Genomic DNA, 26,970 nt, shown 5'->3' with positions numbered 1-26,970 from the left:
CTCGACGACACAGCCAGCGGTGATGGACCAGACACCGCGCCTTCGCAGCGCTTTTCCACAGACACCAGCGACGAGCAGGAGATCAACACAATATGGAGGCTCACCGTCACGGCAGCGCAAAAGCGCACCCTTGCCCTCAATACCTACAGTCGCGCCGGCATCATCGCAACCCCCAAGTGATCCCCTCATCCCCGAACACATACTCGATGCGCCAACACAGCGATTATTCGTCGTTTCCCTGGCGATAGCGCTGTGGTCATGGCGGATCTACGACTGGAGCATGCTGAACGAATCGGAAGAGCAGAGCCTGTGGCTGTTTATGAAATGGGTTGCGGTAGATGGGGTGTTTCTGTTTGGACTGCCTGGGCTGAGGATACCATGGCTGGAGTGGGACGCTTCGACGATGGCGTTGCTTTTCTTCTTCCACGCTATGGCGGATATGATGCTCATGTTTCGGATACCAATTCCTGTGAGCGCTGGGCTGGCTGCGCTGGGGAGGAATCTATGGGGCGCATATGAGATGGCCGTGAACGAGCACACTGTGAACGCAGAGTCTGTGCGATTCAATGAGTCTTTGATACTGGGCCGGCAGATCATTCACATCCTACCTGAAGGTTCAGCAGAGCTCAATCCCAGCAAGGATGCATTCTGCCTGGATCAGACGCGAACGGAGGTCAGGCTTCCCATCAAGATCAATTCGACTAATCCGATAGCCATGGAGCTTTTACGGACGGACCTGGACACCCAGCAGAACGAGACGATCCACATCAGCAAAGCGAACATCAAGAACATGCACAAAGAAGCGTCACGGCTCGTCTCGTACAGCGAAAAGCCAAACGAGCCCAAGACGCTGTACTACACGGTCAAGAAGCCCGGCCTTTATGTGCTAGCGAAAGTGCTGGACGAGACGAACCTAGAAGTCTCAAGGAAGCGACTGGCACATACGGTCGTGGCATCATGTCCCAGGGCAGCTGTGATATCCACGAAGCCGGACAGATGCAGAGGAGACCTCTCAAGCCTGGAGATGGAAGTCGTCGGTGCGCCACCCTTGACGCTTAAGTATCGGAAACTCGTGAACCAGGTATCCCAAGATGCAACATTCGAGAACATCCTGCCTGAAGACTTCAGCTCCCCGCTGGCAAGGCAGGATCCGGGCGCGTTGGTGGTTCCCAACAAAGTCGATACAATATGGGCCAAGTCGCAACGGATTGTGGTGCCTATTAGCGAGAGCTTGGGCCGACCTGGAAATTGGGTCTACTCCATCGACGAGGTCAGTGATGCGTTTGGCAACCGGGTGAGCTACTCTGCGCGCGAGAACCAGGACCCAGACCGTCGCCTAGCCAAGAACCATCACATACACCAAGTTGTCAACGTGCATGAGCGACCTACGATCACTGTACAAGGCTGCACTCCGCAACGTCCGCTGAAGGTCGCTAAGGGCGCCTCAACGTATTTGCCTCTGCAGTACGGGTCAACCGGACGAGGGGAGGTCGCCAACACATCCTACCACGTCCAGTACACGTTTTCTGCGCAGGGTCAGGTCTCTGCTAATGGCGAGCTGCCGGCTCCTGTGGAGCAGAACCCTTTCGTCAGAAAGCAAAAGGGCCAGCAACCAAGAATCGGCCAAGCTGGTCTCTACACTGTGACGAGTGTATCAACCGATTTCTGCACTGGCGAAGTTCTGGAGCCGGCCTCGTGTGTTTTGCAGAATCCTCCCGAGCCTAAGCTGACCTTGCAGTCAACTGAGCTATCCGACAAGTGTGCAGGTCGACCCATCGGACTCATGGTGGACTTTGATCTGGTCGGCACACCGCCCTTCGATATCAAGTATCGTGTGAAGAAAAAGAATGATCGGCACCACGGAGAGGATACAGTGCGGGTGGGAGGCTTGCGTGGACAGCTCGAGTTGAAGCCCCCGGAAGCCGGTCACTACACGTACGAGTTCCTCAGCATCAGCGACGCGGTCTACGTGAATCTGCCGATCGCAGTGAGCAATCTGGAGCAAGACGTCAAGCCATCTGCCTTCGCCAGATTCCTTGGTTCCAGTGAGCGGCAGACAAGGTGTATCGAAGACTCTGCCTCGTTGGCTGTTGCTCTATCCGGTCAAGGGCCATTCACGTTGGAGTACGAGCTCGTGCACAGCGGAAGACGCAAGAAGTACACCCTGAATGATGTCGACACCCCCAAGATCAACATTGAAACCGAGCCACTCAGGGACGGCGGAGAGTACACGTTGGCTCTTATCAGCGTAACGGACGCCATGCAGTGCAAAGAATCTCTCAGGGACGAGGCAAAGATCTATGTACGACCTCAGAAGCCCAAAGTCGGCTTCAAGACCGTCAATGGACAGCGCTCCATCAACACGGTCGAGCGGAAGAACGTGGAGCTTCCGTTGCGTCTTGAGGGCGGTGATGGGCCTTGGAGTGTCAAATACCGCGATCAGAACGGCAGGGTCAGCACTTTGAACGCCAGGGGCATGAACGAGTGGCTCTCAGTCTCAGACGCTGGCATCTACGAGCTGGTGGATGTCCACGACGCAGCCTGCCCTGGTGTTGTCGATGATGCAGCAAAGACCTTCGAGGTGAGCTGGAAGGCTCGACCAGAGATGCGTATTGCACCGAGCGATGCTTTCGAACGCAGAGGTAATACCTTTGTCAAGTCGGAGGTATGCGAAGGAGGCGATGATGCTATCGAGATGCTCTTCAAGGGCGCAGCGCCTTTCCAAGCGAACTACGTGCAGCACGTCAAGCTTGAGCAGAAGGCGAGCATTGCGGACCAGCACAAGGAGATCAAAGCTGCTTCAAACATGGCTTCGATGCGCTTGGACACAAGGATGGCTGGCACGTACGAGTATCGCTTCACCCAGCTGACGGATAGCAACTACGACCACCACAGCCCAGCACACTTCACGCCCGTCACAGTCCAGCAGAAAGTCAATGCCCGGCCATCGGCAGCTTTCGCCTCGCCAAACAAGAACTACAAGTTCTGCTCCGTCGAATCCGACGGCGAGGAAGTCGTCCCCATTACTCTCCACGGCGCTCCACCTTTCGACCTGGAGATCGAGATCAAGCACCAGTCAGCTGCTCCAGAAACCGTCTCCCTGACCGGCATCTCCAGCACATCCTACAACCTCCGCATCCCCCACAGCCGCCTCCACGTCGGCCGCTCCTCCATCCACCTCCGCCGCATCAGCGACAGCCGCGGCTGCATCCGCTCGCTCGACAGCACAACCCCCAGCGTCAAGATCTCCGTCCACGACGCCCCCACCATCACCGAACTCGACGCCTCCTCCAACTTCTGCGTCGGCGACCGCATCAACTTCGCCCTCTCCGGCACCGCGCCCTTCCACATCTTCTACACCTTCGAAGGCCACGCGCGCAAAGCCGTCGTCCAATCTACCACGTTCCGTCGCTTGGCTGAGAAACCCGGTACGTTCGTCGTCACGGGTGTCCAAGATAGTGCCTCCGGCTGCAAGTCGACCACACACATCGAAAAGCACATCCACGGCCTCCCCTCCGTCCGCGTTTCAGACGGCCGGGACTCGTACATTGACATCCACGAAGGCGGCTCGACCGAGATCCAGTTCGATTTCGGTGGCGCGCCGCCTTTCGAGTTCACGTACACTCGGAGTTCGAACACGGAGAAGAATGGACGGAAAGCGGGTGCGGTGTTGGATATGCATTCGGAGGTCAGTGACGGACATCGCATGCGGGTGAGGGCGCATGAGGAGGGGACGTATGAGGTTGTTAGTATCAAGGATCGGTATTGTGCGTATTCGAAGCCGGGGGTGAAGGTCGGTGGGGAGGGGGGACAGAGGAGGTTGACGTATTGAGCGAAACAGTGCGTTGTGGGATCTGTTGGGCATGTGGTTTGAGCGTACGCATTGCGGTGGTGTTTGGGAGTTTGAGCGCGTGCATGGGACAGTGTGTGGGGTTCAGATAGTTGGTTGGTGTTCGTCTAGCGACTAAGCAATACCGTCCTCGCAATTTCGCGCCTCAACGCCTTCGCCTGGTGCCGTTTCCGATCATACGCCATTTCGTCTTGAGCAAGCAGCTACTTGTACACCCTGGGAGCATACCCTGACCGTAACTCTCAGCCGTGGTATGGGGAGGTTCTCAGTATCCCCTTCCTCTCGACCTTGGCGCACCGCGTCCTCTGCTACTGAACCCACTCCCACCCCTCGAACTAAACCCTCTCGATCCACCCCGCCCGGGCGGTCCCCCTCTCCCCCTCGGCGCCCCACGCCCTCTGCTCGTGAACCCACCCCTCCCACCCCTACCCCCTCTATCTCCACCTCTCGAAGCCTTCTTCACCCTCGCCGCCCCAGGCGGCGGCTTCGGCTTCGGCAGAAACTTCTCCAACGGCAACAGCTTATCCCCTCCAATGAAAAACTTGTCCCCTTGCTTGAAACTCGTCGCTTGAATCCCCTCTTGCGGTTTGATGGTGAAGAAGACTTGGTTCAGTGGCCCGAGGATCTCGTCGACTTTGCCGATGCTCGTTTTGTTCTCGAGGTAGATGGGGGCGTTGAAGTAGGGGATTTTCGGGTTGATGGATTCGCAGACCAGCTCGCCTTCGGTTGCGTGCATGAACTGGCCCATTTCTGCGCGCATAAATGTTACGACATGCTTGAATTGGTAGTGAAAGGGTATGCGACACACCATAGACTTGATCTGGAGGGCCGTAGGATTGGAAGCCGCCTCTACCACCGCCTCTGCTGAAGCCGCCGCGTCCGCCTCTGTCGCCGCCTCTGAAGCCTCCTCGGAATGACATGGTGTGTGGTGTGGAAAAGTGGTGGACGGCGCATGAAGCTGCTGTTCAGAGCTTGAGGTTGTCAAAAATCGAGCGGGCCGCATCGTCGTGACGCACGGGCCACATAACTCTCCAAGCTACATCTCACAAGCCGACGACAGGTCATAAACAGGGACGTCGACTCTTTGCCCATCGCGAAGCCTACCAAAGCTGCTGTGGAGATAGGTCTATTGCAAATATGACCAAGACCGTCCGCAACTCCGCGGCAGCTGCAGAGGCCTCATTCCACAAGCACTACGCAGCGATTTGGGGCGCGGAGAGATGGCACAACTCATTGTATCCAGCGCTTGCTGAGCGAACGAGGCAAGCTGCGTTGGTGAACCAGTACGCGCCGAGAGCAGCGTTTGAAGCAAGCATCGAAGAAGCATGTGGGCTTCAACAGCTCGAGCAGATCTCCTTTCCCTCTTCTTCTTCTCCTACAGCAGATTCACAGCCTTCGGATAGGATAGTATGCTTTGCGCGTACAAGGTCTACTGACGATGGGAGCGGAACGCCTGCCGCCGCCACTCAGCACGCAGCGATACCACAACCGCAGTATTCAGGATCTTCTGGCACATCGCAGCGTCTGATGACCCATTGGAATCTCGATGCAGCCTCTGCCCTAGTAGCACACCTCCTTGATGTCAAGCCCGGCGATAATGTCTTAGACCTCTGCGCAGCACCTGGTGGAAAGTCTGTTGCACTTTTGCAAAGCATGTGGCCGCAACTGCACGCAGACAAGCCGTTGACCACTACTACTGCGAAAGCAGGACATCTCCGCTCCAACGAGTTTGACAAAGCACGCTTCAGGCGTCTTGCAGACAACCTAAGAGCCTACCTGCCTGGAGAACTGCTTGCCTTAAAGCACGTGGCAAGTCTTAACGTCGACAGCACAGGACCTTTTGCCCCACAGCAACTCTCGGTCGGGTCTGCTGGATACGACAAGGTGCTTGTAGATGCTCCATGCTCGTCCGAGCGGCATATTATACACGCACATCTGGCAGCAAAAGCAGGAGGGCGGGTTGCCCCAGAAATGACGTCCTGGCGACCCGGTTCATCTAAGCAACTCGCAAAGACACAGCATGATCTGCTCATGACTGGGCTGCGATGTGTGAGACTAGGTGGGAGTGTGCTCTATGCTACTTGCTCGATTGAGCCCACGGAGAACGATGGGGTGATTGGAAAAGTGCTTGCGAGCTTGGAAAAGGAAGTCAAGAAGGGCGGGAAGTGGGCTGTGAAAGTTGGTTTCAACGAAGGAGCGGGCGATGTAGGGTTGGAAGAGTCGTTAGAGAGGATCTGGGCGGAGCGGACGAAGTATGGCTGGATTGTACTACCTGACCATCCGGATGGGGGCAAATGGGGACCACTGTTCTTTGCTATGCTTACGAAAGTTGAAGTCGCGCGGTAGCCGACAGTCTGCTTGCATGTGCATACGAAGATACCAAAGCCCAGGAATGCGTCGGCATGAGTTGTGTGGCTGGCACGGCTGGGGGCTCTTTATCGAAAAGCCTATTGACATACACTTTCGGACCGGACGCCTCCACAACGCGGGATATCGACGAACTCGGCCTTTGTCTGGCAGCAGACGTCAATAAGCATGAACGCTTGCAGACAAGATGCAGTGAACGGTGCAACGATGAATGAGTCTTGTGTGAGTATAAGGAAAGGCTCTTTTCCTCGTCTGTTTTCGCCGCAGCGTTCATCACCATACACCAAACTCGCACAGCTCCATCACCATGAAGCTCGTCAGCATCTTCCTCGGTCTCTTGACCCTCTTCCTCTCCATCGGCCCTGCAGCGGCCGTTCTCCCCGGTGTCACCAACTGGTGGGGCAAATGCCACAACGACAAGCCGGCCATCGCCAACGCCATCGGCCATTTCTGCAAGTTCGGCGGCCTCAACAACCACGTGCCGCGCGCCTGGAGCATTTACGGCTCCCACAGCGACCCCGACAAGTTCGACCGCAAGGCTTACGTCGCCATTCGCGGCTCTTGCTCGCCCCAGGAGTGGGTGCCGAGGAAGTACTGCTATCTGCAATTTTACAAGATGTGCGTGCAATTCCCGGGAGCTGGCGCCGGCGTGCGCAGCTTCGGAACCAATGGGTGTCAGTCGTGGCAGATCATGCGTGGCCCGATCCCAGGAGGAAAGATTGGACAGTAGATGGTAGACAGTGGTTGGTGATGTTGTGGTAATGAAATCTGGTGCAATATCGATACTTTTCCCTGTCTCTCACGTTTCGCCTCCCGTACTTTCCAAAGCTTGTTCCGAGCTCTCGGAAGAGCGACATAACATTTTCGTGACTGTGAGACGTGACTCGATAAATGGCCCTTGACTGAATGCTCTTCCGCCTGTGGTGTCGCCCGCCCGTGACTCACTCACTGCGATTGATAAGAAGTCAACTACACCGCGCACCATATCGCACCACCAGATACCAATCTACCACCACCACAATGGCGCCCAAGGAAAGCTCGCTGGAACTGAGCCCGCCCCCGGCCTTCTTCAAGACGCGCAATGAGCTGTTCGACAAGCGAAAGGCGGAGCGCGAGGATTGGGTGGCCAAGCAGCCGAGAGAAGAGATAGAGGTGTCCATGCCGAATGGCGACAAGAAGAAGGCCACGAGCTGGGAGACCACACCCGCTTCGATAGCACGTGAAATCTCGAAGAGCCTGTTTGAGCGCACAGTGATATCGCAAGTCGACGGAGAGTTGTGGGACTTGGAGCGACCGCTGGAAAAGAGCTGTAAACTAGAGCTGCTGGACTTCGAGCATCCAGAGGGCAAGAAGGTCTTCTGGCACAGCAGCGCGCACATCCTTGGCGAAGCGGCGGAGAGGCGGTACGGGTGCTCACTATGCATCGGCCCCCCCGTCGACGACGGCTTCTACTACGAGATGGCGCTCCCGGACATGGCTGCCGTCATGCTCTCCGACTACAAGCCGCTCAAGCAAATCGCGGAGAAGGCGATCAAGGAGAAGCAGCCGTTTGAGCGTCTGGAGCTGAGCAAGGAGGACTTGCTGGAGATGTTCGCGTACAACAAGTACAAGCAGCACATCATCAAGGACAAGATTGCGGATGGGACAAGCACGACTGTGTACCGATGTGGGCCGCTCATTGATTTGTGCAGAGGGCCGCATGTGCCGCATACGGGGAGGGTCAAGGCGTTTGAGATTATGAAGAATTCGGCGAGTTACTTTTTGGGGGATGCGAAGAATGATAGTTTGCAGCGGATATACGGCGTGTCGTTCCCGGACAAGAAGGTGAGCAGCAGTTAAGCCTTGCGACTGATTGAGAGCTGTACTGACACTGAGCAGCAACTAGAAGAGCACAAGCACATGCTTGAGGAAGCGGCGAAACGCGACCACCGCAAGATCGGGCAAGATCAGGAGCTCTTCTTCTTCCACCCCATGTCTCCTGGCTCCTGCTTCTTCCTCCCTCACGGCATGATCATTTACAACACACTGCAAGTCTTCATTCGCGAGGAGTACTGGAAGCGAGGCTACCAGGAAGTCAACTCACCCAACATGTACAACTCCAAACTGTGGCAGCAGTCAGGTCACTGGCAGCACTACAAGGACGACATGTTCACGTTCGACGTGGAGAAGGAGCAGTGGGCTCTGAAACCGATGAACTGCCCCGGTCACGCACTGCTCTTCGGCCACCGAGAACGCAGCTACCGCGAGCTGCCCATTCGCATGGCTGAGTTCGGTATCCTGCACCGCAACGAAGCGTCCGGCGCACTCACCGGATTGACTAGAGTACGGCGGTTCATGCAAGACGACACCCACGTCTTCTGTACGGAAGGTCAAGTCCTGCAGGAGATTCAAGGGCTCTTCGATTTCTTGAAGACCGTGTATGGTCTGTTCGGCTTCACATTCAAGATGAAGCTTTCCACCATGCCCGAGAACCATCTCGGCGACGAAGCTACCTGGCACCGCGCCGAAGAGCAACTCACACAAGCTCTCGGTGAGTTCCAAGCCGAGACCGGCACGAAATGGGAGCTCAACCCCGGCGATGGCGCCTTCTACGGCCCCAAAATCGACGTCACCATCTCCGACGCCCTGAAGCGCGAATTCCAATGCGCCACCATCCAACTCGACTTCCAACTCCCCCAACAATTCAACCTAGAATACCGCACCGAAGGCGAAGCCACCGCCCGCCCCGAACTCAACAACGGCGACAAGGACGCCCCCAAAGAACCCCCCAAAGCCGCCGACGGCGACGCCCAACCCGACGAGAAACTCGTCATCCGCAGCGCCCCCGACGCGGCCCCGGACTCCTCCGCCGTGAAGAAAGACGAAGGCCACTTCCGCCGCGAACTCACGCCCGGCTGCGCGCGCCCCGTGATGATCCACCGCGCCATCTACGGCTCGTTCGAGCGCTTCATCGCCATCCTCTGCGAGCATTTCGGCGGCAAATGGCCCTTCTGGATCTCGCCCCGCCAAATCCTCATCGTGCCCGTCATGCCGGCCGTCAACGACTACGTGCACGAACTGCAGGGCATTTTCCGCGAGAAGCACATGCACGTCGATGTGGATGTGAGCGGGAATACGATGCAGAAGAAGATTCGCACGGGACAGCTGCAGCAGTATAATTTCATTTTTGTCGTTGGCGCGCAGGAGAAGGAGAAGAGGAGTGTGAATATTCGGAATCGCGATGTGCCCGAGACGCAGAAGATGGGGGAGCTGGTGCCGTTGGAGGAGGCGATTGAGAAGTTGGGCCGGTTGAGGGATGAGAGGCGGTTGCATTCGGCTTTGTGAGGGGGGTAAGGGATCGTGGATGGGAGGCGTTTGAGAGGAAGAGGTGGGTTGTGAGGTTGCGGTGTATCATACAGACAGCATACCTTAGACAGCTGGCTTGCTGCGTCGTGGTGTGCAGGAAGTAGGTGTAGACGACATGCATGATACGAAAAAAAAAATTCTGCTCAGACGCGCACTTAGAGTGCTTGAAACCTGAGTAGAATATTGTCTATAAGTCCTTGCTTCAATATTGCAGTGATCTGTTCATCTAATTATACAACTGATCTAGCAGTGGAAGCATGATCTAATCCACCTGTTACTCTCGACACGGACCTCGCGGTCATCCATCCCCCCCACCTCTCTCTGCACTCTTCACCCTTCGAGCCTCAACTTCTCCCCTCCACTTGACTCAATTCCCAGACCACCAGTTCGACCACCACCCCCTCGCCCCCTCCACCTTCTCGTAATCCGGCGGCCCATACCCATAACTCCCGGGCACGCGATTCGCAGACGAAGGGAGCGGGAAAGGCGTGTTCGTCGCTGTGGCAGAGTCGTACGGCGCTGAAGTCTGCTCCGGATTGGCCTCAGAGCTGGCGGGCGGTGTGCTGGCTTCTGGGATGGGCGTGTAGACTGCGTAGGATGTGACGGTCGCTGTGGAGATGGTGGTGAGGGTTGGGGTGGGGATTGGTATGGTGGTGGAGTTGGAGGAGTTGATGGGGGAGCCCTCTGATCCTGAGGCCGAGGGGCCGACGGAGATGGTGGAGAGGGAGATGGTGATGACTTCTGTGGAGGTTCCGGTTATAACTGTCGAAGTTTCGGTCGTGGTGGAGTAGGAGGTTGAAGAGGCGCTCGTGGTTGGTGATATGACGACTGGAGATGGCGTGGACGAGCTGGCTGGGGATGTTGAGCTGACGGCAGCGGATGAGATGGTCTCGGTCAGCGTGATGACGAGTGTCGAAGTCGACGCAACCACTGATGGGCTGTAGCTCGATCCGGTTCCTGGCGTCAGCATCGAGGCATTGGAGGAAGATGTAGGAAAGCCGCTGGTCACTGGTCCGGGCGCGGTCGTCAAGGGAATCGAACCAGGCGCGGTGGTCAACGAGAGTGAGTAAGGGTAGGGGTACGGGTAAGGCGCACTCGGCACAGTTGGAATCGGAATAGGCGGAATGGGCAGAATCGACACGCTGCCAGTTGGGTAGAGCATGGTGCTGTTGGCAGAGAAGACCGGCGATCCTTGGGATGCTCCGGAAGAGTAAGGCGCTGTGCCCGATGGGCCCGAGGAGGGAGTGCTCAAGGTGATGTTGATCGTGGTGGCTTGAGAGCTGGTGAGCATGGTCATCTCCTCGGTGCACGTCGTGTATGGGTAGCTGATGGTGGCATTGCTGGAGTTGACAGGACCAGCAGACGAGCCGGAGGGAGTGATAGTCGTGCCGACCGTCTTGGTGAGAGAGAGCGTGATGACTGAGCTCACGGTCTGCAGGCCTGAGCTGGCTCCAGAAGAGTAGACACCAGTCGAGTACACGCCACTCGAATAAGCACCAGTAGAGCGAGCGTAAGTCGGGACACCAGCGCTGACCGAGCTAGAACCCGTAACAGCACTGCCGAGCGAAGACGAGGTGCTGTTGGCCGCAGGGTACGGTGGAGAGTAGGCGCTTCCAGAGAAAGTAGGCGGGCTCAGAGTGACGGTGATGGTCTCAATCGTCACAATCTGACCAGTCCCCGAGGCATAGACGGAAGATCCAGTCCTGGAGAAGCTGCCATTGGTAGCGGTGAAAGATGGAAGACCTGTGCCGCTTGACGGGGCCGGGTTGGTGATGGCGTCAGTCTCAGAGGAAGCGGGAGGGCCGGCCGACATGGGCATTGAGCTTGACCCGGTGCCTTGACGTGGATACCCAGACGGGGTGTAGCCGCTTGGAGGGCCGTAGGGAAGAGGCTGGTAGCCGCCAGGGTAAGTCGGGAGCTCAGAGGACGTGGCGACGGCGGTGATGGCGTCGACTTCGACGCTGCTGGAGTCGGTGCCGCCGTATTGACGCTTCGCTGGCACTGCGATGCGTTAGCATGTCTGATGTGCTGTGTCTGATGGGAGGAGAAGAGGACTCACCAGGCCCAGCGACAGCAATCCCAACCACCACGCCCAACCCAACAAAGAAGCCCTTCATGATGCTCCTCTTGTCTCGTCGATTGCACGAAGACGAAGAAGCTTCCGAACGCCTTGATGAAGCAGTGCAAGCAAGCAGGAAGCGAAGCAAGACAAACAACGACTTAGCGAGTGTGTAGTCTTCGAAGGAGCTCAACGAGTGGGAGCGTGAAGGAGGAACAAGACCGCTCAGTCTGAGACGAAGGGAGAACGAGGTCTTATAGCAAACGAGATGAAGAGAATCACCTTGCTGGTTTGAAGGTTGGAGGTTCAAACGTCAATCTTACACATGCACGGTACGGGACCTGGTGGGGAAGGGAGGCACGGGGAGGCACAGCAGCGTGCTGCAGGTACGAACCGACCGGCGGGACGGTGGGTGGGTGGTGGTTGCTTGTCCAAGGGATGTCGGGGAGGCCGTTTGTGTGTTGGGGGTGCGTTGAGCGGGAAAGAAGGCAGGTGCGAGCCATGGCAGTGGGAAGGCGCGTTCGGACGAGTCCGTTGAGATATGAGTGCTTTGTTCGTCTCAGCGACCGACGTCGAAATTCGCCGGTACGCGATGCGATACAGATCAAATCAGAGCGTATCGCACATCGACGTCGGATACCTGCCGTATGCCGTCAAACGAAATCTCAGTGATCTGTGATCAGCAAGGAACCGTTGCCGTCGTGTAACGATCGATTGAGAAAAGGCAGCTGTCAACTTTTCTCATCTCAAATTCCCGTCCACTCATTGCTTCAACGAATCTTCTGTGGTCGGATTACAGACCTTGCACCGCTTGTCCAACTCACTGTCCCAAACGTCGAATATTCGTGCCTCGTCCTGTGAAGCGTAACAAAACGGCCATAATGATACGACCATCGCCGTTTGCAAAAGTCCCGGCAAGGCGGCCGACGCTGTGTCACAGGTAGCACCGGTACCTGCAGCTGGACCCATAAGGCGGCCCTAGCGTACCAAGGCCGCCGTTTGTTCGGCCTTGCATGAACTGCGATCGCCTTGTTGATGTATTGGAGGGGAGGAGAGAGGCGCTTGGGCACGCGAGGTTGTGGCGGCCATGGGAGGGGCGTGAGGGTGACAGGTTGTGGATGCTACGGTGGCGGCGCCCTTTCCTGGCACGATCGATAACATTGAAGCCGTTTGCATCCATCGTTCGAGCAACGATCGGACTACACCATTACATGTACACCCACCCCTTGTCTGACACCTGTGACCTCATTGGGAGCGACGTCGGTCGCCTGCATGGATCGCCGGCAGGGTCTGCGCTGAGTTCGCGATGGAAGCAGTGGGCGCGACCGACAGAGCCGCAAGCATTGTCGTTACTCGACGTCTGATCGTCCCGCAGTGGGGTCGCCCGTCCGTACGCTGTGGCCAGAATCTCGCATCTGATCTCTCACAAAGTTTTGTTTGACCAAGATCCGTCCTGTCGGTTGCGGAGGAGGCAGAGAGCCGCAGTACAATATGCAACCTGTGTCGGCGTTTGACACTTGTGTCGACCAGCGTCGAGATTCTGGCGAGGACGAACGGACGGGGCGTGTGACGGTCTGGAAGCTCTTCCTCCTGGATGGAGGTCCTGAAGTCGACGCAAGGACACCATCGCGGTGATAGTTTCAATGTTCCAGCAAGGGTCGCTGCGACAGCCCGTTGAATCTCCTTGTTGGGAGAGAACAGGCTCATTGTTCGGGTATCGTGGCACTGACACTGTTTGTTCCTAAGACGAGCCCGTCGTCCAAGTAGCGTTTGTTGGCAGGTCCTCCTTGCTGGAACACACAAACTCCTGCGCTCCGGCCATACTCGAATACAGGTGCTTGGTGCAAGTCGAGGTCCCATTGAACATCGACCAGTGTCCGGATCCATGTCCAAGACGCATTCGAATCATCGTATCCACCCTCACGTCTCCCCATTCTCATCAGCAAACGGACTCCGATCCCTCCTCCCCTCCCTCCCATCCTCCCCCGCATCACCCGGCGGCGGCTTCAACCCCTCCATCGTCTTCCCATTGGTATGCTGCTCCTCTCCATTCATCCCATCAACCTTCTTCCCCCTCCTCCGCCTCGGCGCCGGCACGACCGGCTTCTCCCTCCCTCGCTCTTTCTCCTTCTCCCCCTGCTGCTTCACCACGGACTTTCGCCTCGGCGCCGGCGCGTCCGGCTTCTGCTTCCCCTTTGGCTTCATCTCCTGCTCTCCCAAATCCGCGCTCACGTCCACGACGCTCAAATTGCTCACGCCGGCTTCTTCGAGGCCCATGCCGAGCATCTTTTTCGCGACCGCTTTGTCCGTCACCTCGCCGGTCGGGCTGTCGTCGGCGAGTCCGGCGAGTTTCTGCGCCATCTCTTCGTCTTCTTCGTCGCCTTCCTCCCAGATCCAGTCGACTTGTCTGCAGCGTATAACGAGTCGTAAGACTGTGCCGTCGACTGGGGCGAAGTGGGCGGAGGAGCGGTTGACGAGGAGATGGAGGAGTCGACGCACTTCGATTCGCTTGTAGTTGCCTCCTTCTTTCGCCAGCTGCGTGTTCTTCAACAGTGGACACAACACGCGCAGGTAAGTGTGCCGTAGCGCGCGCTGCCCATCTAACCCTTCCTCGCCATTTTCTCCTCTTGCATCGAGGCTGCCGGGGTCCAGATCGAGTAGGTTCCGGATAATGACATCGACGAGCACATGCAGGTCGTTGGTGTAGAAGTACTCGAACGTCTGCGGGGTGGTGAACAGAAGGTAGAGCAGTTTGAGAATCAACAGCTGGTTGCTGAGCGTGGATTCGCGGTTGAGCAGGAGGATGAGGTTTTCGCCAAACGTGCGATAGGAGGGGCCGTGAGCGGAGAGGAGCTTGAGGATGCGGTTGGTGAGGGGAGGATCGGAGGGGTGGGGGTGGCACATGTATTGTTCGTTGAGGACGAGGAGGACGCGGATGATGGGGTAGTGGTAGGGGTCGTCGGCGTCGTCGGAGAGGTGTTCGATGAGGTCGAGGAGGTGGAGGATGAAGGGGTCGTCGACGGTGACTGCTTGATATTAGAGCTCGTCTGTGGATGTCTCGGCTCCTTCTTACCCAGATCGTCTCGATTCAGCCTCTGCGAGCGCGAAATCTCGTAGAGCAGCTCCAGCAGTAGTTTGTGTAGGCCGTAATCGTTATCTCGTTTATCGCGTATCAATTGTACCAGGCGAGGGAAAGTACCCTCACCCTGGAGCATGCTGAAGCCGTTTTCGTTGGTTCTGCCATCATAGATTAAGAAGGCGACGGATATGTGCAGGACATCATCGTCGTCCTCCTGCAGCAAGCAATACAAGATCTGCCGTCGAACATAGTCGGAATGCGTCGAGTATAGCGGCGAGTTGAGTAGGCGATAGCAGCATTGTGCAAAGTCGTACTCGGTCTGGACGTAGTCCTCTTTACAACCATTAGCCGTGCTCATGCGGGTCGAGTGATAGCGATCGTACTTCTATGCTCGGTCGTCAAGGCCAGAAAGGATCGTAAAGCATCGTCGATATCCTCATGCGTCTCACAAGGCGCCTTGAGCACACGCTCGAGCTCTGGACTCGAGTTAGCATCATGGGCCATACCGGCTGTCGTGTGCTCTTCTCACCATCCCAGAATTGCTCTTCCTCCTCGATGGGCGGCGAGACGTCCTCATCCATCTCTGCGCCAACCTCTCCAAGCGCCAGCACTGTGGATGGAAGTCTCGGTCATACTGCCAAAGCAGACGTGGCGCGCATGGTGGGCGGGTTGAAAGAGTCAATGAATGATCGTCGCCCACAGTGGGTTGCTGATCTGCCCGCCCTTCCGATGCCGCAACGTTCTTGCTTGATCCACGGCGACTGTCACATGCCTTATTGATGTTACATTCACTGATATGGACTACGGCAAGAATCTGCTCCTTCCTATCCTGTCCATCTTCAGCCTCAGCCATCACTGCACGTGGACCTTCACATGTTCGACCAGGTTCGCTCAATGGCCAGATCGAATATTCACAATGTCGACCAATCACAGCCGACCTCCACGGTAGCGAGACCCCAGCATCCCGGGCGAGGTCGTTGCTAAGGATGCGGGACGGAGCCAACACCACCGACTCGACCCTTGACCTTCACTCGACCGCGTGTCCCTCGCCGCTCAACCTCCCTCCGCTCCGCCATATCCACCCCTCCCTCCATCGCTCGTTCATTCGTACCCTCCTCTCATTCTCCGCGCCTCACGCCCATGTCCGCTCGGCGAAAGCACTTCGGAGGTCCGACTGCCTGAAAGTGGACGGCCGGCAGCACAGCTGAGACTCACCCGCGGTGACGGGAGACTTTTCAACATGGACAGCGCGAGCGCTCCGAGCATGGCTTTCGCCGGACCCTCAAGCGAAGCCTCCACTCCCGCCGCCTACGACGAAGACAGCGCTCGACATTTCGCCGTCACCGCCAGCCAAGTCCCCAAGCCCACTGGCAGTATGGCTCCCCCGCCGCCAATGTCCTTGCCATGTCCTTCGCTGGATTCCACATCAAAGGATGGGAAGAGCTTAGGCATGCGCTTTCACGAGGACTGCCATGAGACCGACCTACCCAGTCCGCGGTTACGATCGAGTCGGCTATTCAAAGGCAAAGGCAAGGAAGCAGTCAGTGTGGAGAAAGAGCAGAAGAGGCCGCTACAACTGTTAGATCTACCGGTGGATATTTTGAAGGATATTGTGAAGGAGGTCACGCACACCAACGATCTCACCTCGCTCGCGCTATGCCACTCTGCTCTGCACCGGCTCACCATACCTCACATCTACTCGCGCTTCGACATTGTCTGGCCGGATACGAACACGCATGCAGAGCCGAGGTCAGGCGTGGATGCGCTCACGTATGGGTTGGCGACTCTGGTCATGGCAGAGGAAGTGTTTGGTGAAGCACCAAATCAGAGGCAGAATGCTGGGAATCGATACGCTCCGAATGGGCAGGGCAGAGCGTCCGAGACGGCAGTACGGCGAAGAAGAGGGAATCACTATGCGCAGTTCACGAGGAAGTTCTCGCTCGGCAACGGACCGGCAGACTGGGTGCAGGAGTATCTGATCACAAAGGAGGGCGGGAAGATGCTGGGAACTCTGGTCGCGCTGGCCGTCGCGCGCATGCGCACGCTTGAGACGTTCATCTGGGACATGCCGACAGGAATACTGCGCGATGTCTGGCTGGCGCTGTCTTCGCTCGGCGATAGAGACGACGGACAACCCTGCAGGCTTGAGAAAGTCTGGGTCAGATGGCATGACAACTCTTCTTCCGAGAGCACGAATCTCATACCACCGACGCCTCCACCTATGAACCTCAGCATTCTTCCATCCGCACATCCTTCTTCCACCAATCCTCCGACTTCAGCAATACCACCACAAATTCATCCCGCGGCGCTAGATCGGGTGGAGCACCCGTCATTCTCTGCCCTTCCGCCTCTGAAGAGCCTGAGCGTACTCGACGTTGACGAGCTCGCTTATCTCGACGAAATGGCTGTGCTTATCGGCAGGTCACTGGACAAGCTGCGAGAATTGCGGGTGGGTATCGCGAGACATGCCATCAGCAGAGAATGGGTCACAGTATGGGAGGGCAGTTCGCTTCAGCAGGTGGACCCAGACTATCCAGCTTTCGGATCCATGACCATTGGGGAGAAACGCCAGGGCGGTGTGCTTGGAACATTGACTGGCTTCGTCTGCGACATGCGCAAGCCGAAGATGGCACTTCCAGACCGGTTAAAGCGCCGTGCACCCATGAACACAGGCTCGCCATCAAAATCTCCACCGCGACCACCTCAGATCGTTCCGCCTGCGCTACAAGTCGATTCGGAGCCATTGATCGAGCAGAGCAGCGCGTTGAGCGGCATTACCAGCCTTCGAGATGTATTGCCTGACGTCCCTACCAACGATCCTTCTTCAGGAGGGCCCCTTCTGTCGCCACTGCAGACAACATTCTCATCAGACTCTGCTTACGAGAACGATCCTCTGATCGCGCAAAGCAGTCACGCATCAAGCCCAATGCGATCGCCAAACACAGAAACCCACGAACACTCCATCTTCGGCTCAGCCATGCAACCCGACCTCGTCCCACCCATCCCCGAAACCTCCACGGACGCCCCCGAACCCGACCCCGAAATCGAATACCTCGACCACACCTTGCACCTCGAATCCCTGGAACTCGAGCGCGTGCCCCTCTCCGTCCCGGTCCTCCAACGCGCCCTCGACTGGACCCGCCTCACCTCCCTCACCCTCCTGCACTGTCAAAACCACGAACAACTCTGGAAAACGCTCCGGCGCACCTTCGCCCCGCGGCCCAAATCACCGACATACCCGCATCCGCGACGCACCCCCAACAGTACTCCCCGAAAATCGGGCAAGCTCTCCATCGGCGGGAGCGATATCGAGATGGAGTACACGTTGAACCTGAAGAAAATCCACACCAACACCGTCTCCCCCGCGCTGATATCCTTTCTCAAGGAGACGCTGGCGCCGAATAGTCTGCAGGTGCTTTTCCTGCAAGAGGCGCGGATGTACAACTCGTCCGTCTCCGTGGACCAGATCTTCAAGGGGCCGTTGCGGAGACATCGCAGTAGTTTGCGCAAACTGCTGATCGATAGTTCGGAGAAGGGGGCGGATGGCGTGCCGACGAATTCCAGTCGGTGGAGGCGGTGGATGCTAACGAGGGAGATTCTGGGCTTTGTCTGTAGTGGGAAGATGCCGAGTTTGCGGGAGTTGGGCATGGCTATTGATTACCGGGACTGGGTACGCTTCTTCCACCCCAAATATTACCCTCCCACATATCCTCTTTACTGACATTGACGGTGACAACAGCACTTCTTCCTCCAACACCTCCCCTCCATCCCCCACCTCCGATCGCTCAGCATCCCCTTCCTCGCCGACCACGTGCACGGCCCCACCGTCGACCCCCGCGAACTCGCCCTCCAAATCGTCGATATCGTCGCTCTAAGGCCAGAGGTGGAAGTGTGTTATATGGGCATCGCGGGGAAGTGTTTTGAGATTCTTGATCAGCGCCGTCCGTATAGCGGGAGTTGGGATGGGGTGGGGAGGCCGGAGTCGCATTTGGGGCAGCACGCCGTCGATGCTGGGGACGCGGACGAGGACGCCGCTGCTGGTAGTGAAGGGGAGGAAGAGGGGGAGGAAGAGGCGGGGGACGACGACGCCGAAGACGAAGCGGCGCAGGCTGAAGCGGACGCGGAGGCAGAGACGGAAAGTGAATCCGACGACGCCGACGACGACGCTGATAGCGAGAGCGAAGGGGAAGATGGTGGGGGAGGAAGCAGGGGTGTGAGGTTGCGGTTGAGGGAGATTCTGTTCTATGATGATAAGGTCGCTGTGTTTAAGGCGAGGCATGGGCGGTTATAACATGAGTGGTTGGGGGGGAGGCGTTTGGGAAAGGGATGGGATATTGATGGAAGGAGTTTGGGTGAAGGGGGAGGGGATGAGATGATATCCTCGTCTGTGGTTTTGGTGTGGGATTTTGAGGTAGTTGCTTGTTATCTGGTGATTGGGTGGATGTTCTTTTTCCGGAGGATTGTGGAAAAGATGGGATGGCATTTATTCGCTTTTTGATCACGTACATATCTTTTGGCACGACGCTCGACGCTTTTCGAACCAGAGATGTCATCTCTTGATTGTCGCATCGCTTCTATATAACTAGTCGTTACTCGTAAATCATCCCTCCATTCCGACCCCATTCCACCCTAACCACGGCCATCGAGGCCTTAGATCAGAGAGAGGTCAGACTGAGGATTGATCACAGTCCAAGCACAACCATGCCTCCCAGTGCCCCGAGTAAAGCGATCGCTTTCCCAGCCCCGAGCGTGGGGAGGACGGCGGCGGCGGCGGCGGTGCTGCTGCTGCTTGCACTACCTCTCCCATTCCCACTCCCGCTCCCACTGCTGCTTGCTGCGCTGGAAGTGCGGGTCTCAGGGTTGGCGGTCAGAGAGTCGATGGTGCCTGAGAGAGAGGGGTTGATGGTTTCGATCGTAAAGATTCCTCCTGATGAGGGGGAAGGGGAGGTTAAAGTCGTGCGGGTCTCAGGATTGGCGGTCAAGGAGTCCACTGTGCCCGAGAGGGAGGGGTTGATAGTCTCGATCGTGAAGCTTCCTCCTGACTCGTCCGAGGACGAGGGCTAGGGGCGAGGAGTTAGTCTGATTACTCGGGACACCTACCCTCTTATTTCACAGGCGAGCCGTTCACGAGATACAACTTACCGATCCACCGATCGGTCTCCACTCGGCCGTCGTACCCGCACCCTCTAGTCCGTTGGATCCCGCGCTTATCACGTGCCCATCGGACAGCGTGATGCCGTCTTGCTGTTGGAAGGTGAGCGTGGTGCCGTCGACGACGAAGAGACCGGTGGTTCCTCCGCCGGGGACTTGGAAGGCGGTGACTGTGGTGTCGGATTGGGTGAGGAAGGCGGCGGTGTTGTAGCTGGTGCTGGAGGGGGAGACGGCGGAGTTGGTGAGGGTGATGGTGTGGGTGAAGCCGACGAGGGAGCCTGAGGTGGAGGTCGCGCTGGACATGTTGGCAAGGTGTTTGGCGGGATGAGGGCGAGGTTAGGTTGAACGGTCTAGTGGAGGATGGAGGGGGAGTTGGCCATGCTGGAAAGGAGTAAGGTAGGTAGGTTCGAGATGTCAATGCTGAGGCCTAGTGGGAATCAAGGATGGAGGGGTTGGAGGATGAGTGTTGCATTGGAGATTGGATTCGAGTGCGCGCGTACAATGTCGCGATACCCAACGATTGTACCTCTGTACTCGCAAGGCAGCCTTTTATACCCTGGGAAGACGAGTGATGTGCAGAGGAGTGGGAGGTGCTGACGCAGCCTGGAAGCTTGTTGTTGCACAGGAGCAGGTGTCTGTACAACAGCCATTGGTGCGCGAAACGGTAGCTCGCAGTGGCGTTTTTGGCCTCCAGGGAAGCGAGTGGTCTGGCGTTTCAACCCGCGGACACATTGCGGTGAATGAAGTGAGGTGGAAGCGAGGTGAAGGGTCACATGACGAGCACAGTGCCAAGCAATCCTGAGCCCGGGCCACCCCATTTTGAAAGCTTCGAGCTTCGACCTTCGAGTCCAACCTTCCTCCTCTCTTCACCACACACACACACTCCCAACTGTCCTCGACACGGCAGCGACCATTAACATCAAGACCACAGCTTCCTAGAGCGGAGCGCACTCGAGGCTAGGTACCTACCGCAAGAGGAGGCACAAGGGAAGGCAGTACTCCTTACACCCTCTTCGCCGTCACCTCCTAACCTCCTTCACCACCACCACTGCACACCCACTCCGACCCGACCTCACCTTCACCAGCCTTCCTGCACGAAGCAAAGCACTTCTTCCGATCTCTTCCAGCCACCGCACTGCCTCAAACACAACCAACCCTGCACTCTCAGCTCCTCGGCCACCACTTCCAACACCCTCCTTCAGACCGCCTCACCACTACCTTCCACCACCACCTCACAAACGCCCACACGCCACACCTCCGACCACTGCACCTGCACGCTTTCTTTACAGCACATCCGATCCACCTCGCGTACGTAAAGCAGGCAGTCAAGCAATCAATCGAAATTCCGAGCAAACATTCTCAGAGTCCAATCTCGAGTAGTCCACTCCCCACTTCACCCGACACTCCACCTATACCACAATGGCTGAGACAGTTCAAGAGACACCGGCTGCCACCCAGAAGCGCCCGCTGGAAGAGCCTTCTTCACCCTCCGGTCCAAACGACCAGCCAGATGCAAAGCGTCAAGCGCTCGACAAAGTGCTCAAGGAGGATGCCAACACCGACGAACCAGCTACTGCAGAAGATGCTCTGAAGCTGGAAGCTGCCCAAGAGGCCGTCGCGGCTGAAAATGGCACTGCCGAAGCTATTCCCACCGCGGACGTCACCGACAAGCAGGGCGACACTGTTGTCCCAGATGCTGTTCCCGCTGCTTCTCCATCCGCTCAGGCTCAGCAAACCCATGCTATCCTCAACAACCCCACCACGAACGGATCGGACGCTCGCGCCGGCTCTCAAGCTCCTTCCTACCACGACGACAACAACAGTAACTGGCTTCATGTGCGCTCGATCATCTCTAGTGCAGAGGCGGCAACCGTGATTGGCAAAGGTGGCGAGAATGTCTCGCAGATTCGCAAGATGGCAGGCGCCAAGTGCACTGTCAGTGAGTTCAACAGAGGTCAGGTTGAGCGCATCCTTACTGTTTCCGGCCCCGTCGATGCAGTTGCCAAAGCATTCGGCCTCATCATCCGTACCCTCAACCAAGAGCCTCTCGACACTCCTTCCAGCCCCCACTCCAAGACCTACCCACTTCGCCTCCTCATCCCGCACATCCTCATTGGCTCCATCATCGGCAAGGCAGGTGTGAGGATCCGTGAGATCCAAGAAGCATCGGGCGCTCGCCTTAACGCATCCGAGCAGTGCCTTCCGCTGTCCACCGAGCGCTCCCTCGTCGTTCTTGGTGTCGCTGACGCCGTCCACATTGCCACATACTATGTCGGAAGCACTCTCGCCGAGCAGCTAACAGATCGTTTCGGTAGCATTGCCGCTTCGGCGTATGCTGGCCGTCAAGGTGGACCACAAGGCGCAGTCCCAGGCGGCATGCAAGTCGTACCGTACATCCCACAGCATATGGGTGGACAGATGGGCGGACCAGACAAGTTCCGCGGTCCTCCACGACCCACCGGACCCGACGCACGCTACAACTCGATGCACCCGCAGCCACAGCAACACTACCATCCCCACAGCGGCATGCCATACGGCCCCGGCCCTGTCGCAGGCTCCCCTCGCCCACCATACGCTGGTGCCGGACCTCAGCAGCCCCATCAACCGCAGCAGCAGCCGCAGGCATACGGTCAAGGCCCACCGCAACCCAACCACGCCGGTCCACCGCAGCAGCCCATGCAGAGCATGCCCGGCCAAGCCATCACGCAGCAGATCTTCATCCCGAACGACATGGTCGGCGCGATCATCGGCAAAGGCGGCGCCAAGATCAACGAGATTCGTCAGCTGTCTGGAAGTGTTATTAAGATCAACGAGCCCCAGGATAACAACAACGAACGTCTCGTCACGATCACTGGCACGCAGGAGTGCAATCAGATGGCGCTGTACATGCTGTACAGTCGACTGGGTGAGAGCTCGAAGAACTCCAACTCCACCATGCCGAGGTAGAGGAGGTGATGGGCCTTTCTATGCACTGTAAGATTGTCACAACGAACCTGACCGGCAATTGGAACTCGTAACTAACGCATTCCTACAGAGACTTCTCAGAATGAGTGGAAGGCTACGAAGGGCGACCGCGACCGCATCTAGTCAACGGAACAGGTAAGCTTGACAGATTCAGTGCACTACTGGCGTTTTCGGAAGGATGGGCATGGCAGGTGGCAAGCGACCGGCGAGAAGTGGGAATATGCGTTTCTAAGTGCTCGCATCCGGCTGTTGCACGTGCGATGGAATGTTTGCACGGGCACATTCCAGGCATGCGGCCGCCCGCCTCTGCAGGGAAACAACAATCGAATTATACCACATCTCTCACTTTCTCCAAGGCTCCAGCGACTGCACGTGCACTCCACTGTTGGGAAATCCAACAAGCCAATTCATGGATATTCTACACGGAGGCGGCAGTCTGCAACCAAGACATGTAAGGTACATGTGCAGGTAAGAGCATCCCTTTGTTCGCTGAGAAGCTCTCACATATACCAGCTGTCCGCTTCCGGTAGGTCTCGAGCGCTTCAGACATGCAATGCCGCATGCGACAAAGACAGACACCTGCTTGCTAATGTCTAAGATCATGGATGAGATGCCGTCTCGTTTGTCTTTTTCTTTCTTGTTATCAAGCCCGATCCATCGCATCTATCAACGAATTGTCAGAAGAGCTGGGGTGAAGCAAACACACGAGCTGCCATTTCACTCTACGGCAAAGCAAACACACGACCTGCGATTATTCACCATCGTCTCAGTCCTAACTGACGTCTCTCCCCCTGCCGCCACCGCCACAGCAAACCTGGATCATATACTGACACCAGTCTGGTATCGTCGCCTGCCGCCCAATCCTTCCACGCCCACCGAGCAACGCAACATGGCAGCGAATCAAATGGTCCTCGCCATCCCGCCGCCAGAAAACCCTTCCCCAACACCCTCAGACTCCTCGACAACTTGCGAGCAAGAACCCCCCCACCGCCGCAGCCGCATGCGCCGCGTACCCTCCCGCCTGCCCCTGCGAACAGGCTTCCGCTCAATGACGGACATGGCCACCGTGATCGTCGGCGACGCCACCGACAAGACCCGCCCAGAAACCAGATACACCATCCACAAAGACCTCCTCACCTCCGCCTCCCCCTTCTTCGCCGCCGCTCTCAACGGCAAATTCACCGAGAGCCTCGACCAGACCGTCCGTCTACCAGAAGAGAAACCTGAAATCTTCGAGTGGTTTTTGCAATGGCTCTACACTGGAACCCTCAAAACCCCTGCACCGCACTGCGACGCACTCCCTCCCACCCTCGTGCACCCTTCCAACATGCATCATGCTGGAGGCCCGCATGCTTTGACCTCCCACGCCCACCACACCCACCACCACCTCGCCGCCCTCACGCACCACGACATCCGCACCGACGGCGACCTGCGCAACACCCACGGCTCACCCAAATACTTCCTCCTCTTCGACCTCTACGCCCTCTCGGACCGCCTCCTCACCACGCCCTTGTCAAACCACATCCTCACCACCATCGCCCGCCTCTCGGAATCGACAAACTCAGTGCCCACACCCTCCGATACCTGGATCCTCTATGCCCCGACCACCGTCTCCGACTCTTCACCCCTGAGGACGCTGGTACTCGACCTCTTCGCCTACAAAAAAACCGACAAGTTGCTAGAAACGCACAAAGACGACTGGCACCCGCGCTTCCTGCGCGACCTATGCGTCAAACTCAAACGTCCCGGCCCTGAAGCGCTTTCCCGTCACGAGCTCGTAGCGTTTCGTTCCCGAGACTGGGCGGTCGTGCGAGCGTGCGAAGGGTGCAGGGAAGTGGTGCCGCCGGGGGAGACGGGGCAAAGATGCGTGGGCTGTGAGAAGGTGTTTTGTGGGGGGTGTTTGCGGCATGGGGTCGGGGTGGAGGGGGGACGGTATAAGGGGAGTTTGATGGATACCGGGGGGTGTAAGCCGTGGAGTGGGAGGGGGATGTGTGGGCGGTATCATGTGCATGAGGATGGGGAGGGGTGTGATTGATACTGTGTTTGTAGGGGATTGGGGAGTGGGTGGACGTGTCTTTGGAGTTTTGTGTGACATGGGATGCCACGGCATCGTCGTATCTTGGCATTTTCTTCTAGGCAATCTCGTAATAGCTGGCACCCTTGGGTTACAGCGTCAAGCCCTACCATCATTGCCCCTCTTAAACGCCAAACACCCTTTTCCATGAGCTTGTCCCTCACTTACACCTCTTCTCCACCACCCCAGCCCCAAACTCCTCATACTCCTGCCTCGAGACCCACATCTGATGGAACGTGCCCAAACTCGCCAACACGCTCCCACCCACCCATGCACCAAATTTCCTCTCCACCGCATTCGAATTCGCCAGCACTCGTACCTTCGGATTAGGGAACATGGCCTGCACATCCGTTTGCAGCCGATCAGGCAGTTTCTCTATGAGAGAGCCAGCGCCGGTTAGGATGATGTTGTTGAGGAGGTGCGGTCGAGTGTCGACGTCGCAAGCGGAGACGGCGCGGTTGACAAGGGATGGGATGGCATCTTCCGGTTTCGGCGTGGGCTGGTCGGACGAAGGATAGGCGGCGCGAGTGTCGAACAACGATTCGACGACTTTGAAGCGGTCGGCGCCGAAGACGGTGTTCCAGCCATCAGGCATTTCGAAGGGGCGGGGAGGTAAGCTGCGGACGTGGTCGAGGTTGGAGAAGCCGTTGGGAGCGTGGGGAGCCGGGGGAGCCTCGAGGCGGCCAGGGCCGTGCCAGGCTTGCACGACGGATTCCTTGAAAGCGGTGAGTACGCGCTCTTCTTCAAGGCGACGGAAGGAGTCGGGTGGCGGTTTGGCGAATTGCACGTAGGTGGCATTGGAGGGAGAGTTGGCGTCGACGGGTTGCTTGGTTTTGACCATGTAGTGTGGAACGAGGGGGACGGGTGGTTGCTGGGTGGCGAACATGGCACGGATCTGGTTGTTGAGCCAGTTGCCGGCTAAGGGTGCATGATGGAGGCCTGTGGATGGGTTATCAGCCAATGTGTTCAAGTAAGAAGTTGTATCATAATGCAAGCTAATTCTAAGCATCAGGTATAGGCCCGGTCAGGGGCCATCTCATCAATGCCCGTAGGCTATGTCGACCGTCGTGAGATATTTGTAATATCATCCTGCAGATGGAATAATGCAAAATAGGAGGATGCACTCACTTTTCTTCAACACCATTCCTTCCCACAATGCAGTCACGGATGTGTTCTGATGTCCAACATCGACTACTAGTGCGGTAGCCTTGCCCTGTGAATACCTGATTGCACCAACATCAGCATGGTGTCGACATAACTGCGAGTCTCGGCCTCACCTACGCCGCCAACTGCCCGTTCTTCGCCAAAAAGAACGCAGGCACACCCCACTCCTCCATGGCCAGCTCCATCGTCTTCTCACGCGCTTTTACCGGGTTCCAAGGTTGCTCGGTCATCAGCAGCGGGTACTCCGCCAGAGGACTATCCTGCTCATCCTCTCTCCGCTCGGCTTCCTGCTCCATGTTCACATCGCCATTCTCATCCTTGTCATCGTTCAAACCATTCCGTGTGGGAGGTGTTTGCCTTGCGCCGGTCAGACGCGATGTGACTGTGTACTCCCATAGTTTCGAAGCAGTGTCCCAGTCTTCTACTAGGCCGTCCGCATTGTATGGGTTCCGGATCTCAACGTCCGCCCGTGGTAGATGGATCGCATTCTCGCCGAACAGCCGCTCGCCAGACGAGAGAGAAGCGTGGTTCGTGGGCACGACAGACTTTGGCGTGTCTTCGCCTGCGAAGCCAGCACGTGTCGAGCAGCTACCGCAGTCTAGGACGAGTGCGCTGATTTCGTCTCCCGCGTACTCGCCGGCCGCCGGTGCTTGTGTCGGTGGGAGCGCCATGCTGGTCGATGGCGGCTGAGAAGGTCCGTGGACGTCGAGTGGAGGTCTGCGACTGGAAAACACGTCTTACGTCGCGTCAGAAGGTATTATCTCCCCATCGCTGAGAGCCCGACAGCTTTGGAGGTGTTGTTGAAGTCGAAAAGTATGGCGTGACAAAAGGCTTCGGATAGCCGCTGCGACTTCTGGCCACCAACCAGCATGAATCAGGAGAACACATATCACATAGACAAACCACGTCAACACACA

The 26,970-nt window shown here is 57.3% G+C and overlaps 12 protein-coding genes across 12 annotated transcripts; 7 read left to right on the top strand and 5 right to left on the bottom strand.

Annotated features, from left to right (window-relative positions):
• Positions 1-22: 22 nt before the first annotated feature.
• LTR77_003094 (uncharacterized protein) lies at positions 23-3,832 on the top strand (the record flags this gene model as incomplete). The annotated part of the gene is made up of 1 exon (XM_064800351.1): positions 23-3,832. One exon carries the CDS (start codon positions 23-25, stop codon positions 3,830-3,832), a length of 3,810 nt encoding a protein of 1,269 aa, XP_064661690.1.
• A 283-nt stretch (positions 3,833-4,115) lies between these two features.
• On the bottom strand, positions 4,116-4,770 carry GAR1 (H/ACA snoRNP pseudouridylase subunit; the record flags this gene model as incomplete). Its single annotated transcript, XM_064800350.1, has 2 exons — positions 4,116-4,600; positions 4,659-4,770. 2 exons carry the CDS (start codon positions 4,768-4,770, stop codon positions 4,116-4,118), a joined length of 597 nt encoding a protein of 198 aa, XP_064661689.1.
• A 217-nt stretch (positions 4,771-4,987) lies between these two features.
• On the top strand, positions 4,988-6,196 carry LTR77_003092 (uncharacterized protein; the record flags this gene model as incomplete). The annotated part of the gene is made up of 1 exon (XM_064800349.1): positions 4,988-6,196. One exon carries the CDS (start codon positions 4,988-4,990, stop codon positions 6,194-6,196), a length of 1,209 nt encoding a protein of 402 aa, XP_064661688.1.
• Positions 6,197-6,524: 328 nt separating this feature from the next.
• On the top strand, positions 6,525-6,947 carry LTR77_003091 (uncharacterized protein; the record flags this gene model as incomplete). The annotated part of the gene is made up of 1 exon (XM_064800348.1): positions 6,525-6,947. One exon carries the CDS (start codon positions 6,525-6,527, stop codon positions 6,945-6,947), a length of 423 nt encoding a protein of 140 aa, XP_064661687.1.
• Positions 6,948-7,237: 290 nt separating this feature from the next.
• THS1 (threonyl-tRNA synthetase) lies at positions 7,238-9,541 on the top strand (the record flags this gene model as incomplete). Its single annotated transcript, XM_064800347.1, has 2 exons — positions 7,238-8,041; positions 8,096-9,541. 2 exons carry the CDS (start codon positions 7,238-7,240, stop codon positions 9,539-9,541), a joined length of 2,250 nt encoding a protein of 749 aa, XP_064661686.1.
• A 388-nt stretch (positions 9,542-9,929) lies between these two features.
• On the bottom strand, positions 9,930-11,679 carry LTR77_003089 (uncharacterized protein; the record flags this gene model as incomplete). The annotated part of the gene is made up of 2 exons (XM_064800346.1): positions 9,930-11,563; positions 11,622-11,679. The coding sequence occupies 2 exons, from the start codon at positions 11,677-11,679 to the stop codon at positions 9,930-9,932; spliced, it is 1,692 nt and encodes a 563-aa protein (XP_064661685.1).
• A 1,862-nt stretch (positions 11,680-13,541) lies between these two features.
• LDB17 (pre-rRNA processing) lies at positions 13,542-15,281 on the bottom strand (the record flags this gene model as incomplete). Its single annotated transcript, XM_064800345.1, has 4 exons — positions 13,542-14,647; positions 14,695-15,033; positions 15,084-15,176; positions 15,230-15,281. The coding sequence occupies 4 exons, from the start codon at positions 15,279-15,281 to the stop codon at positions 13,542-13,544; spliced, it is 1,590 nt and encodes a 529-aa protein (XP_064661684.1).
• A 659-nt stretch (positions 15,282-15,940) lies between these two features.
• Positions 15,941-18,991, top strand: LTR77_003087 (uncharacterized protein; the record flags this gene model as incomplete). Its single annotated transcript, XM_064800344.1, has 2 exons — positions 15,941-18,370; positions 18,440-18,991. The coding sequence occupies 2 exons, from the start codon at positions 15,941-15,943 to the stop codon at positions 18,989-18,991; spliced, it is 2,982 nt and encodes a 993-aa protein (XP_064661683.1).
• Positions 18,992-19,382: 391 nt separating this feature from the next.
• On the bottom strand, positions 19,383-20,154 carry LTR77_003086 (uncharacterized protein; the record flags this gene model as incomplete). Its single annotated transcript, XM_064800343.1, has 2 exons — positions 19,383-19,760; positions 19,843-20,154. 2 exons carry the CDS (start codon positions 20,152-20,154, stop codon positions 19,383-19,385), a joined length of 690 nt encoding a protein of 229 aa, XP_064661682.1.
• Positions 20,155-21,270: 1,116 nt separating this feature from the next.
• On the top strand, positions 21,271-22,938 carry PBP2 (PAB1 binding protein; the record flags this gene model as incomplete). The annotated part of the gene is made up of 2 exons (XM_064800342.1): positions 21,271-22,756; positions 22,886-22,938. 2 exons carry the CDS (start codon positions 21,271-21,273, stop codon positions 22,936-22,938), a joined length of 1,539 nt encoding a protein of 512 aa, XP_064661681.1.
• A 934-nt stretch (positions 22,939-23,872) lies between these two features.
• Positions 23,873-24,693, top strand: LTR77_003084 (uncharacterized protein; the record flags this gene model as incomplete). Its single annotated transcript, XM_064800341.1, has 2 exons — positions 23,873-24,622; positions 24,646-24,693. The coding sequence occupies 2 exons, from the start codon at positions 23,873-23,875 to the stop codon at positions 24,691-24,693; spliced, it is 798 nt and encodes a 265-aa protein (XP_064661680.1).
• A 356-nt stretch (positions 24,694-25,049) lies between these two features.
• Positions 25,050-26,724, bottom strand: ARP4 (NuA4 histone acetyltransferase subunit; the record flags this gene model as incomplete). Its single annotated transcript, XM_064800340.1, has 3 exons — positions 25,050-25,828; positions 26,018-26,112; positions 26,171-26,724. 3 exons carry the CDS (start codon positions 26,722-26,724, stop codon positions 25,050-25,052), a joined length of 1,428 nt encoding a protein of 475 aa, XP_064661679.1.
• Positions 26,725-26,970: the final 246 nt, after the last annotated feature.

The sequence above is a fragment of the Saxophila tyrrhenica genome (genome assembly GCF_035928015.1).
Source record: "Saxophila tyrrhenica strain CCFEE 5935 chromosome Unknown scaffold_4, whole genome shotgun sequence".
In the NCBI taxonomy this organism is placed as follows: domain Eukaryota; kingdom Fungi; phylum Ascomycota; class Dothideomycetes; order Mycosphaerellales; family Extremaceae; genus Saxophila; species Saxophila tyrrhenica.
Note: the sequence above shows the minus strand (reverse complement) of the source record. Positions and strands in the feature narration are given on the sequence as shown.